General features: G+C 41.5%; 2 protein-coding genes across 7 annotated transcripts in view; one reads left to right on the top strand and one right to left on the bottom strand.

The window, feature by feature from the left end:
• LOC308638858 (uncharacterized protein) overlaps window positions 1-12,984 on the top strand; it is a 547,213-nt gene that overhangs the window by 467,697 nt on the left and 66,532 nt on the right. The window lies entirely within an intron of this gene.
• Window positions 1-12,984, bottom strand: part of NDP (norrin cystine knot growth factor NDP) — a 34,326-nt gene that overhangs the window by 8,946 nt on the left and 12,396 nt on the right. The window contains exon 2 of the mRNA XM_081276827.1: window positions 128-509. Coding sequence (XP_081132953.1) covers window positions 128-301 — 174 coding nt within the window. The 5' untranslated portion in view covers window positions 302-509. The remainder of the gene's footprint in view (window positions 1-127; window positions 510-12,984) is intronic.

Consider the following 12,984-nt stretch of genomic DNA (forward strand, 5'->3'; position numbering starts at 1 on the left):
TAGGTTTGGACTATGACTCTAGTTCTCCATCCCCTGACAAAGAAATATGGCTTCCCTTTTTGGGGTTTCTTTCTTTCTTTCTTTTTTGGAGAGCATGGTGCTATACTCCCAGAGACATTGATCTTACCTTTGAGCTACACTTGTACAATGGGTGACTGATAGAATCAACATAGTGGTGCCTCATACAGCGTCGAGGGTCTGAATCCATCATGAATGAGCTGTCTGTCTTGCTGTCTGTATCTCCCATTATCGCCAGCAGGGAGAGCATAGAAAAAGATGCAGCTAGAACATGATTTCTCATTGTTGTGAGGGAAAACTTCTCCAGAAGAACAGCAGAGGGAGGCAGAGGACAAAAAATTGGCAATGCCTTCACGTCCTAGGATCCAGTTCCTTTCAAGGCAAGGGCAGGATCTGGCTGAAGCTTTATGGTTGTCATTGTCCTTTGTATGCCGGAGTTTTTGTCTTACTCTTTGCACTTGGAATCCATCATCATAGTATCTGCTGCACAGCTGGAATGAAAGTAGGTATTATTTTCCCCAGAAATATTTACCCAGAAATATTAATAGAACCTAGGAGGTATTAGGTAGAATTTTTTCCATGCCATTTTGGGTGGAGAATATTGGTTTCTAGAGTGTTATTAGCATAAAGTGTCATTCATTCCACTTCCTTCCCCCAGTGCTTATGCTACATATTTATAACCATTTGGAGGTGGGCATGATGGTTTAATGGAAGTACATGTTGACTTGAATTGCTAGAGTCCATGTTTCTAGGGGCAAGAATAATTCGAATTCATAGTAAAGATTAAATATGTGATTCTGGCCACAGGATAACTAAATTGGACATTCTCATCTTTATTTTTCATTGGCAGGAATGGGAGGGTCTAGGCAGTTTCCCAGGAAACTTTGGTATCAACATCAGCTTACGAGGCTGGAGGGGAGGTAGGTCAGCACTAATGAACATAGGCCATGTCCCTTGGGAGCATGTTTTCCATTTCCAAGTCCATACCCACCCACCCACCTAATTTTCCATTTCTGTGCTCCAGGCTCATCCTGTTTTTGCTCTAAGCCCCATGCCACCCAGCGTCACTGGCAAACTACATCTGAAATACACATTATGCTCAATGGCCTCCAGTGTGGCTAAGGCAGCACATGTGTATTTCCCAACAGAGTCACACATTTCTGCAGAGCCTTTGTAGCTTGAGCCCATGGTGTAATTTGAAAAGGAAAGTGGTCATCGGAGCAGAGACTTAGCATTAAAGTGGGATTATGCTATACCAATTTTCCTGAAATTTGCTTTGTTCTTTTAACCATAGCTTTTGGTCAAAGTACTGGGGTCCACAAAGCTCTCCAAATCACCTCAGAACACCCCCCTACATGGCCCACACTGATGCTTTTTATTACACCAGAAGATAGAAAGTACCCAAAATATTTGCAAACATTGAGGAAAATTGGATTGGGGGGGGGGGCGCTAATACTACAATCCAAACCAAAGCAATGGAATAATTAAAGCTTCAGAAAAACTTTCAAACGTATTTCAGATCAAACTTCAATTGTCCTGTTCATAGTTCAACTTTTTTATTTTAATTTCCTACCTACTCATAGTCAGTCTGAATAAACAGAGGAAAGTATTGATATGATCAAGATAGGAAATTCAAGTGGGTATAAGCCAATTCGTTTTGCCCTAATAAAGTGACCTCAGAACCACCTTACTGCAATTATCTGTCTTGCAATTATGGAGCACAGAATCTTAAGTGGGAAAAGGTGTGTGAGATACGGCTGCTTCAGAGCAGCACAACCCCACAATGGCAAAGTCTGAGTACATGCGTTTCAAAGAAGTTCTGTAGAAAAGGCAGCCCCGACCACTAAGAAGGGAACCCAACTAGATTCAAATCATGGCAACTGCTGAGCATGTTGTACTGTAAAGGTAAAATTTCTAAGCTGATTCTAAGCTGCAAAGCTTGAATTAAAATGTAAAAGACTAGGTATTGTTAAGTTCCTCTGCTACACCCAGAACCTGAAATTCCTGAGATAGTTAAAACAACGCCCTACTGGCCATTTAGCCTAGGGCCCCGTGCAGTTTGTCACAGGGCCCGAACCAATCAGTTTGAATGTGTACCCCGCTTAGGAGTGACCAATCACCCCCACCCGACCTGTTCCCGCCAATGAATGTGCTAATCACATCTCAGAGTTGTTGTTCAATTTTCCAGCTCCTCATGATGATTTGTTCTGATGTATGCAAAGCCCCCCCCCCCCCATGTGGCTCAAGCGGTAGCACGCTCGCCTGGCATGCGTGCGGCCCGGGTTCGATCCTCAGCACCACATACCAACAAAGATGTTGTGTCCGCCGAGAACTGAAAAATAAATATTAAAAATTCTCACTCTCTCTTTAAAAAAAAAAAGCCCCCCCCCCCCCCGCCGCCCTCCCCAAAAAGTGTACTTAAGCTCTGCTTGACCTCTGCTCTGGGCTCTGGGCTGCTCTCCCTTCTTGAGTGAGCACGGAGCCCCAGCGCGCTGGAATGGATCCCCAATAAATCCCCTTTTGCCAATTGCATGGAGCCAGTCTCTTGTGTGGTCTCTTTCTCCAACGCTCCGCCGGACCCTTACAGTACAGCTGACTTCAACTCTCCCAGCCCATTTCCTCATCTGTAGTGTAGGGGAATTGACAGAGATGGCATCTATTGTCCCCTTCTGCTCTAAATTGCCACCTCTTCATAGCTATGGGTTCAACTACCACCATTTACATATGCAGAAGGTATGAGGAGACCCCATTTTCATATAAGCTTGCTTCCCTTTTCTTTATGTGCATACTAATGGTAATATTTCATTAAAAATGGAGCAAACCTGTGTCCAAAGTCGCAAATCAGCCAAGGACGCAGAAGAGCATTTTTTTTGAAGGGTGATTGAATTTGATCAGTACACACTGTATGAATGTATGAAATATCACACTGAATCCCATTAATATATACAATTAATATGTGTAAATAACAAATTTTAAGGAGCATTTTTTGTGTTTTCTTAACAGCTGGCTGGGCTAGGTTTTCCTATACACATGATCCTGAAACTCACCAAGACTTCAGCTCAAAAAGCCAGAACTTTCTTGGGGTCCATGTTCAGAGGATGCAATATTATTACTATTTCCTGAGTTTCAATATGACTAAATTATCCCAAGTGGTTATCTGTCTCTTTGAAGCCTTAATTAGTCTCAGAAAGAGAATTGATTCAATTTCTCCTTTCACCACTCCTGGGAATCAATGGCAAAAGGATGAAGGGAAAGCAGACATTCCAGCCTTGGCTCTCCCTCCCCATTTGCAAGCAACTTCTCTTCAGAGCCATGGCTAGAAGGTACGAAATAAGCATATGAAATGAGCTATGAACCCATAGCTATGAAGTGATGGCAATTTAGAGCAAATTAAAGAAAAACTCATACAGCATGATGGCAAAGCCAAGCAACAACACCATTAACAAATCTCTATATATGTGTATGAATGGCTGTGTTTGTTGGCATTTCCATTCTCTCCACAGGAAAGGAAACATAAAGGGCCCTTAAACACTGTCACACATTTAGGAGAAATGAAAATTTAAGTATTTGGAAATACTATGTTCAACTAATCAGATTTACAAAGATTCCAAATTCTGGTCTTGCACCCTATTGGCAAGGCTGTGTGAAAACAGGCCCATTTTGGAGACAGTACAGTATAAACTGGCACAAACTCTGTAGAGGCCAATTTGGCAATATCTTTTTGAAATGCAAAGTATATAATTTAGACCCAGCAAGTCCATTTCTGTGAATTATACTACATGTGAAATCTACAAATACATAGTTGCAATAGCATAAAATTGGAAACAGCATAAAATATTCATTAATAGACATGTTAATTATGTAATATTCATACAATGTAATACTAGGCAACTCCACAAAGAAGGATGCAGAAACTCTATATACTGCTTTGTGTTAAAATCAAGTGGGATAAGAATATATAACTGTATTTACATAGAGAAACTCTAAAAGGATACCCAAGAAACTAATAAAATTAATTACCTGTGAGAATTAAGGGACAGGCATGGGAGAAAAACTTGTCACTGTATAGTTTTTTGTATTTTTAGGTTTTAGAACTTATAAATGTATTCCCTATTCAAAATTTCTTTTAAAAATGAATGTTCTCTGCTAAAAACTCAGTCTAAAACTGGTAACTCAGTTGATAAATGTTTCATGTTTATGCTAGTCTGAGTGTTTTGACAATATTATATTTTTCTTCTTATAAATATGGGAAGATAGACTAGTCTCATTTATTCAATTTAATTTAGTTCTTGTACACTACTGCCACCTAGTAGCAACTTCTTGAATTGCAAGCACAGTTAATTTTTTTTTTTTCCTGAAGTGAACAAAACACTTTAGCAAGCAAATATTATGAAGTTTATACCAATAAAGGGATAGTTAATGCCACAGGTAATGTCACCTTATTAACTGGTTTTCTTTTTACAGATGGTAAGACAAATCAGGATGAGTAATAAAGAATAAAAGAGTAGCAGGAAATGTTGCTTGATTCCTAGTATTGACTGATTTTTCATTTTAGTACACCCACAAAGTGTGATACTTTTGTTCAGTTTTTATATTAAATGCAGAAATAAGAATGCATGCAATGTGAATATACCACAGAGTCCACAGAGCCGCTCTCAAAATACAAAGTAAGATAAGATTTTCACAGCATAACACTGTTTTTTTTTTTTTCCCCTTAAACGTTCAAATTGAATGAACCAACATGGTTGTATTGAAGAAGAAATTAAGAAAAAGTTTAAGAAAAGGGCACTGTTAAGTCAACTTGCCTTGACATTGGGTTGGTGAGGGAGTGCCTGGACGAGCATGCGCAGAGGGCAGAGGGAAAGGAGAGCTCACAAAGGGGAAAATCATACCACTGGAATCTTAACTTTCTGACAGCCTAGGGGTTTCTCTGCCTTGTAGAAGAGTCTATCATTTTCTCAAAACTAAATTACTTTTCCTTTAAAGCCATGTGCCCCCAAATCAAATGCTGCCAATCAAGACTTATAACCTTGGCCTGGCCAATAGTGGATTGAATGGGAAAACAACTCTTTTTCTTCACTTAGGAGCCTTGTGGCTGCTCTGTGCTCTGGGTATGGTCTCTGAGACATGGACTTGGCCTATGTACAGAGCCCGCATTCTAATAGCTCCAATGTGGAGCCTCTGCCGGCAGGAGAGGCACGTAGGCTGGCGTGCCCGACTTTGGAGCTACCCTCCAAACAATACCAGTGGAAAAGAACAACTGGTGCCCAGATTCCCCCACCTGTCATCCTCAGCGACATAATATCACAGCCTCCTGGGTGAGAGATGGTGTTGTGCCCACAGATCAGCTCACTCTTGGGCTGACCTTCTGCCTGGCAGAGAGTAAGTACTGGTTTCACACAAGTGATTCCAGCAACAGGCTAAGACAAGTGGCATGTGCCAAGAATGGCCTTATTCTTATCCTGCTTGCCAGGCAAAGGAGGGTGGTGCTTCAGTATCCAAATTTTTCCCTGGGCTGTTTTCACTATTAACATAAGCAGGTGTTCCCTTCGGTGACTTCTTTCAACAAATATTTATTTAACACATATTCATCGAGCACTTATTAAGTGTCTCCTTTTGCTCTAAGAGACAGAAGATAAAGGTCAGGGGGTCTGGTGGTGTAGCACATGCCAAAGCCCTGGGTTCAATCCCCAGCACTTAAAAAAAAAAGCCAGAAGCTGTGGTGCACACCTATAATTCCAGCTACTCAGGAGACTGAGGCAGGAGGATCACAAGTTCAAGACCAACCTCAGTAACTTAGTGAGACTTGCCTCAAATTTAAAAAAAATACAAAAGGGCTGGTGCTGGGCGGGATGGTACACGCCTATAATCCCAGCAGCTTGGGAGGCTGAGGCAGGAGGATCACAAGTTCAAAGCCAGCCTCAGCAATTTAGTGAGGCTCTAAGCAACTCAGTGAGACCCTCCTCTAAATAAAATACAAAACAGGGCTGGGGATGTGTCTCAGTGGTAAAGCACCCCTGGATTCAATCCCTGGTATCAAAAAAAAGGTGGGCTGGGGATGTAGCTCAGTGGTAGCACCCCTAGGATCAACAAAAAATAACAATAAATAAATAAATAAAAATTTAGAGGACTGGGGTTATAGCTCAGTGGTAGAGGACTTGCCTAGCATGTGTGAGGCACTGGGTTCGATCCTCAGCACCACATAAAAATAAATTTTAAAAAATTAGAAAGAGATCAGAGGTCAGGGGAAAGAATAGGTCCTATCCTAAATCTCTCTTCTAGCTCACTGCAGCTACAAGCAGAATATTGGCCTGTGTTTTCCTGGGTAATTTTTTGGGATACATTGATATCTAATTCATATCTTTTACATCTAGTTCATATTGACATGCATTGCATCATTTCTAAAAGGATCAAGAAAAGCAGATAAAATATAACAACTTTGGAATGGAGCCCATGAATCAGACAGAATTATTTGTTATTTACTGTAATTTTTTAAAATCATGGTACGAGCATGAATAAGATAAAGATTGCAGAACCCAGAGCCTCTCTCAAAGAAATTGCCAAAAAAAAAAAAAATCAAAGATGTGTAACTGTGAAAGAAATCTTGCCACTAGCTAATACTTCACACAACAATTGGAAAAGCAAGAAACTCTAGGTCTAATTCAGAGAGTGTGAAGTGCTAAGTAGCCCCTTCCCAGGAACCCAAAGAATTCCAATGGGATCTAGTCAACTAGATGCCTTGGAGAACAAGTCAGATGCTTCTTCCCAAGGCACTTAATTTATAAACTGTAAACAGCATTTTGGATTTTATAAAGCATCCCGTGTGCTCAGTGAATGGTTTTTTAATATTATTTCTATTTGACAGCACATGAGTGGCAGCCAAGAAGTCAATCCTAGGCTGACCCAGAGGCAGTGTTCTGACTGGAAAAGCGGCCAGGCCCCCAGCCTACCAACCCCAGGGATCTCCAAGGATCTAAAGCCACAAGGTCATTGGGGAGAGAGCAGCTCCTGCCCTTTTCATTGCACTGCATGGATTCTACAGTGGGAGGAAATGGCTGCCCCCATGATGCTACCTCAGGAGAGAGAAGAAAACACCCTTGTGATTAAACAATAGACCTCCAGTCTGTGATTGGGCTCTGCCTTCTCCCAACCTGCTTGACTAGCCAGCTGTGGCCAAGCTCAGCAGTGGGGTGGGGGATAGGGTGGGAGGGTGATGGAGGAAGAACAGAGATGGGAAAAGCAAAAGAAAAGGAGGAATATAGCCAGAGGCAATAAATCACAATCCTGGGGAAGATAAGGGTACTCAAACAAAGTTCTGGGAAAAGAAATAATTTGGGGGGACTGAGCCAACAATCAAGTGGCCCCACCTGTGTGTGTGTCCTTGACTTGAATAGTTTCACTGTCTGGGGAGGGATGCAGTGGGAGGACTTGACCTTGAGCCTGACCAAACCTAAAACCCTGGCTTTCAGACACTGTCAGGAAATCCAAAGGAAGCTCTCTGTTGTTATCCAAACTTCCATTTACCTGCATCTTCCTGTTTCTCTCCCATACACAGTGCTAGTTGTTAAAGTGCTAAGTCCCAGTATTTTACACTCATTCCTCAGAAATATTGAATAATAATTGCACTGCATTCAAAAACCTACAGAGCATTTAACTATTGCCCAATTGAATGAAAGGAGGCTCAACTGAAGGTCCTAGAGCTCTGAGTCCTGCCCTCCCATCTTTGGCTGTGTGATCTTGAACAAGTCATTTGTCTTTCTTACCTACAAAATGAATGGATTGGTTTAGAGGCTTTACAGCTCTATGCATGTCCAACCATCTCTAAATCTACTCAAGCTTCTCAGAGTTACAGCACTGCTCTGAGGCTGCATAGTCCCCAAAAGCAACCCTACAACAATACTTCCTTTCTTACTCAAGAAGTTAATAACTACTGAAGAGTCTAAACAACTTCCAGTATGTTGCCTGAGCCAACACTGAAGGCTGAGCTATAAAAATTTGCCCCTTGACAAGGTCCTATGGGTAGCCTGAAATAAAAATAGGCTTTAATAACCAATTGATTCAGGATTTGTGATGTACTAAATGTAGTTTATAAATTAACCATATCCTGTTAATAATAGGGTGCACTTAGTTATGATATTTAATCTGTTTTTATTTTCCTTAAAGCTACCTTAAAATTTGAGGCATTTCTCTCCATTCTCCCCCAAAGTGTAAATGAGGAAGACAGGGGGTTAAAAGTAATCAATCATGCTAGGATTAAACTTCCTTCATTGATAATGATCATGATATAGGATGAGTTTAACCTGAATGTGCTTTTCTTATGAGTGATCATTGTTCCTAAACTCTACTTTAGCCTCAGATCCTTAGGCTCTAGCAGGGTCATATGTGATGCTCTAGTTCAGGATGGGAGAATAAAATTGGTCAGGAGGGTTTATCTTTTCTGCAGATACCTTAAGAAGGTCCCAGTAGTTAAGAGCGAGGTACTCTGCTTGGTAAAGTAGCACAGAACATTCCTTCTCTGTGCTAAGGGAAGAAATTTCCTGAATCCCTGGGCTGGGACTGGGATCTAAAAGAACTGACTATTGGATATGGCTCTTGATTCTTCTACGAGGCATCTGTGAGCTTCTATTTTTTTTCTATGGAAAGACTCATTCTATGTTCTTAACAGGCAACATAACTAATTGAGACTTTTAGAGTATATACCCTGCATGAATTGGAAATGACCAGGTCTTATTACCCCAGTGTCAGGAAGCACTTTTCTGTTGAAGTCTTTTCCTCTTGGGATTTAGATTATTTATGTAATCTAGCCACCTAACTATAAACTGTGACTGATATGGTGATGAGCTGTCAGAAAATACTCAGGGGTGGCCTTTCTATGGTGCCACAAATCACCAGTAGCTCTAAACACAGAGTCCCCTTCCATCCTTTCAACCATATGAAATAAAAATAGGGAGAATGGAAGCCACCGCAGTAACAACAGAGAAGGAAAAAAGATTATTTTTGAAGTCCCAAATATGCCACTGCTTTTACAATTTTTTTAAAATGGTACAATTTCAAAAAGGGAAAGTTCCCTTCGTTTTACTCACTCCCTCCCAGGAAGCCAGGGCTGGGGGGTGGTCTCACATGAGGAATGAAACACTATCTACTGATCACCTTGCATAAGACTTTTTGTAAATAAAGCAGGAGAGCTCTGAGATATTCAACCTAGAGGACTCAGTCCTGCCAAAATGCATGAAGATATACCTTTCCTGTGGAAAAGAAAAGATGGCCAGGTATTCTGGGGACCATTTTGATGAAATAGCTCTACACTTGCTCTGCCACTGGACTACTGGCTTTGATCTGGCCTTAGAGAAAAGAGGTGACCAATGTTAGCTCAGGGTTCAGGCTCCCTTTTACTCTGGAGCCAAATGAGTGTGTTTGCTTTTCTTCAAAGTGTTTAGCAAAATGTTTCCAAAGCTGCTTTTAAATCTACTCACCTGCAACCGTTTTGGAATGGTGGTAGTGAACTCACCTAATAGCTGTAGTGCCCTTAGTTAGGATGGCATAAACAATAGGAGCAGTTCAATCTTTCCAAGCCCTATTCAATTTGCCTTTTCTGCATGATGGTGGGATTTGAATACTGAATTTAACCATATCAGTCCAGATCCGCAGTCCAGAACACTATGCATAAGAGATGAACAGAGCAGGGAGGAAGAGTAGGAAGAAAAGATTAACATTAAACAGAGACATGAGATGGGAGGGAAAGGGAGAGAAAAGGGAAATTGCATGGAAATGGAGGGAGACCCTCATTGCTATACAAAATTACATATAAGAGGTTGTGAGGGGAATGGGAAAATAAACAAGGAGAGAAATGAATTACAGTAGATGGGGTAGAGAGAGAAGATGGGAGGGGAGGGGAGGGGGGATAGTAGGGGATAGGAAAGGTAGAATACAACAATTACTAATAGGGCATTATGTAAAATTGTGGATGTGTAACCAACGTGATTCTGCAATCTGCATTTGGGGTAAAATTGGGGGTTCATAACCCACTTCAATCTAATGTATGAAATATGATATGTCAAGAGCTTTGTAATGTTGTGAACAACTAATAAAAAAAATTAAAAAAAAAAAAAGAAAAGTGGCAGCATGAGGAGCTAGGGTTGTGGCTCAGCGGTAGAGCACTTGCCTAGCGCACGCGCGAGGCCCTGGGTTCCATCCTCAGCATCACATAAAAATAAAAAAAAAAAGTCACATAAAAATATTGCTGATCACCCTGACTTTGTTGGGCTGTTGGTTTTCTGTTTGTATTTTGTTTTGCTTAAACTATGCATACTACAGTTACATCATTTTTTTTTTTTTGTACTGGGGATTTAACTCAGAGGCACTCAACCACTGAGCCACATCCCCAGTCCTCTTTTATTAATTTCTAAATTTTTGAGACGGGGTCTCACCAAGTTGCTTAGGGCCTTGCTAAATTGCTGAGGCTGACCTCAAACTTGTGATCCTCCTGCCTCAGACTCCCAAGCCATTGGGATTACAGGTGTGCACTAGCTGGCCAGCTACATCTTTTGATTGCCAGCTGCTCTGTAATAATCCTATTCTGCTTTTAGATCCAGAACCTCAAAATTAAAAAAAAAAAACTAAACTAATTATTTTATTATTTATTATATTTTTATTATTTATTTTAATTTAAATTATATTACTCTGAAGAAGAGTAATTTTCCACAACTTAATGGGGAGGGGTGGGGATCATAGAAACGTATCAAGCCCTAAAATATCTCTTTGTATTTTAAAGAAAAAATTGGACTTGGATTAAGAACTGTAGTTCTTTGATTCTTCACATCCATGTTGGGAATGTGTGTACCTACATATTACTTAGAGTTGAATATGAGGGGTGTTTTTTCACTTGAGAAGTTGGCCTCCTTTTCAGGTAGAGAAGACAACTTCACATCCCTTCCTGGGAGGGAGTGGGTGAAATGAAGGGAAAGTTTCCTTTCTGAAACTGGTGCTATTTGAAAAAAAAAAAAAAATTGAAAGGGCAGTTGCAGATTTTGAACATCAAAAATAATCCTTCCTCCTTCTCTTTTGTTAAATGTCCCATGACCTGTTGTCTTCTTACTTTTATTGCCTATGGATGAAAGGATGGAGGGAGACTCCACGTTAGGGCTATTGTCAGTTTGTGGCACTGTACAAAGGTCACTGCTGAGCATTTTCTGGCAACTCATCAACTTTCTTGAATGTCTTAACCTGTTACCCTTTCATTTTTAAAGGATATTGCAATTGGTTGGGTCACAGCTTAAGAGAAAAAGTTGGGACCGAGCCAGACCTTGGAAGAGAGCAAATTGAAGAATTCTTAGCTTTTGTGAAAAAAAAAAGGCGGGGTTGGGGGGGAGCTCTCTACTGCAGATCATATACTCGACTACTAGTCAATGTTCATGTCAAGATTTTGACATGAGTGTGAAATGGAGCCCAACTGGATGAATCCCTGATTATATGCACTGGGGATGTATTGCCAACTGAACTTACCCATTCTTTGAATTTTCTGAGTCAGCACTCTTTCTAACAAGAAAATGTTTGTTCCAGACTGTAAACCCCATCCAGGGTGTTAGGTTCTGACTGCTGAGAATGGGTCTAGGGAGCGTGACTGTCAGCAATATGTGCTCAACAATCAGGCTTGGAGACCCTCTAATGAAAGGGACAGCAAGCATGAATGGTACCAAGCAAGCTATTACCAGAGAGATGATAGAAAAGGAAGCTCTGCAGATGTGAGGGAGTCTGGCTTCAGTAATAGTGCCATCGGCACAATCTTCCTCAGAACCTCAGATGTGTGGGTGTGCGAATCTACAGTGTACATTGTGCACAGCCAAGCAAGCATTCATTTCAGTCCCATCCTCCCTGCCCCGCGGCACACACGTGGGGGTTTCCGGAAGGATTCCCCACCCTTTGTTTGTTCCCAAAATGAACATAGAACTTCATGGTTGCTGATCTGATGGGTGAGGAGTGGGTACTACCAACTGGCATGTTGCCACTGGCAGGGGCAGACAGGAAAACAGGAATGCTCTTAATGTCCTCCCAAAGAAAACCTTTGATGGACAAAAGAGTGGTTGTATTTTTACCCTCTCCCTTCATGCTGCCAGGCGTCTTTAAATAGATCCTCTAGCCTAGGGACTTGTATGGAATAATTCATATTAAAACCCAAGAAGTGGCAGCAGAGGGGAATCAGTTCTTTCTTCAATCTCTCTCTCTCTCTCTCTCTCTCTCTCTCTCTCTCTCTCTCTCTCTCTCTCTCTCACACACACACACACACACACACACACACATCTTGTCAAGCTAACAGGAAAAGACTCATTTTAATTCAGCTGTGTTAAATTTTTCCTTTTGGGTCTTTTAATGAACGTTAGCTAATTCGGAAAACACAACCAAAACCCCCAGGAGAAGAAAAGGAATAGGAATCTGCCTTGTAGATTGCTCCTTAATACCTCTTGGTCCCAAGGCCATTAGCAGCATCTTTTAAGGATGCTGAACAGGGAGGGTCTTAAATGGGAATCTCTAATTGAGAAGTCCAGTACCTTCCATTTGCAACTCATCATCCAAACTGTTGTTCTGTTATTAAGAGAAAGAAAGGTCCTTCCCCATCCCCAAAGCCTCATGCATTTTCAGTTGGCTCAACCCAGAATCTATTTCTCCCCTTTCCCTGCCACCAAAAGGGTTTCATAAAGACATTCAGGCCTGGGCTGGGCAAATTAAAAATCCTGTCTTTCCTTTCTGTTTGGGGAGGGGAGGACGTGGGAAGGATGAGGAAAGGGGGCAGGGCAGGGCCAGAGATCCGGGGAGCTTTGTTCCAAATCACTTGTCTCTCCCCCTGAAACAGAGAATAACCACATTTCTCTTAATGTGGGCCGAAGTGCATCCAGGCATTCCCATAGCACTCCCACCCCCGGGCCTTTGCCGGAGATGTTCGGGTCACCATGATGGTATGCTCATCCCTGC

Source organism: Spermophilus citellus (genome assembly GCF_964194105.1).
Source record: "Spermophilus citellus genome assembly, chromosome: X".
NCBI classification, from domain to species: domain Eukaryota; kingdom Metazoa; phylum Chordata; class Mammalia; order Rodentia; family Sciuridae; genus Spermophilus; species Spermophilus citellus.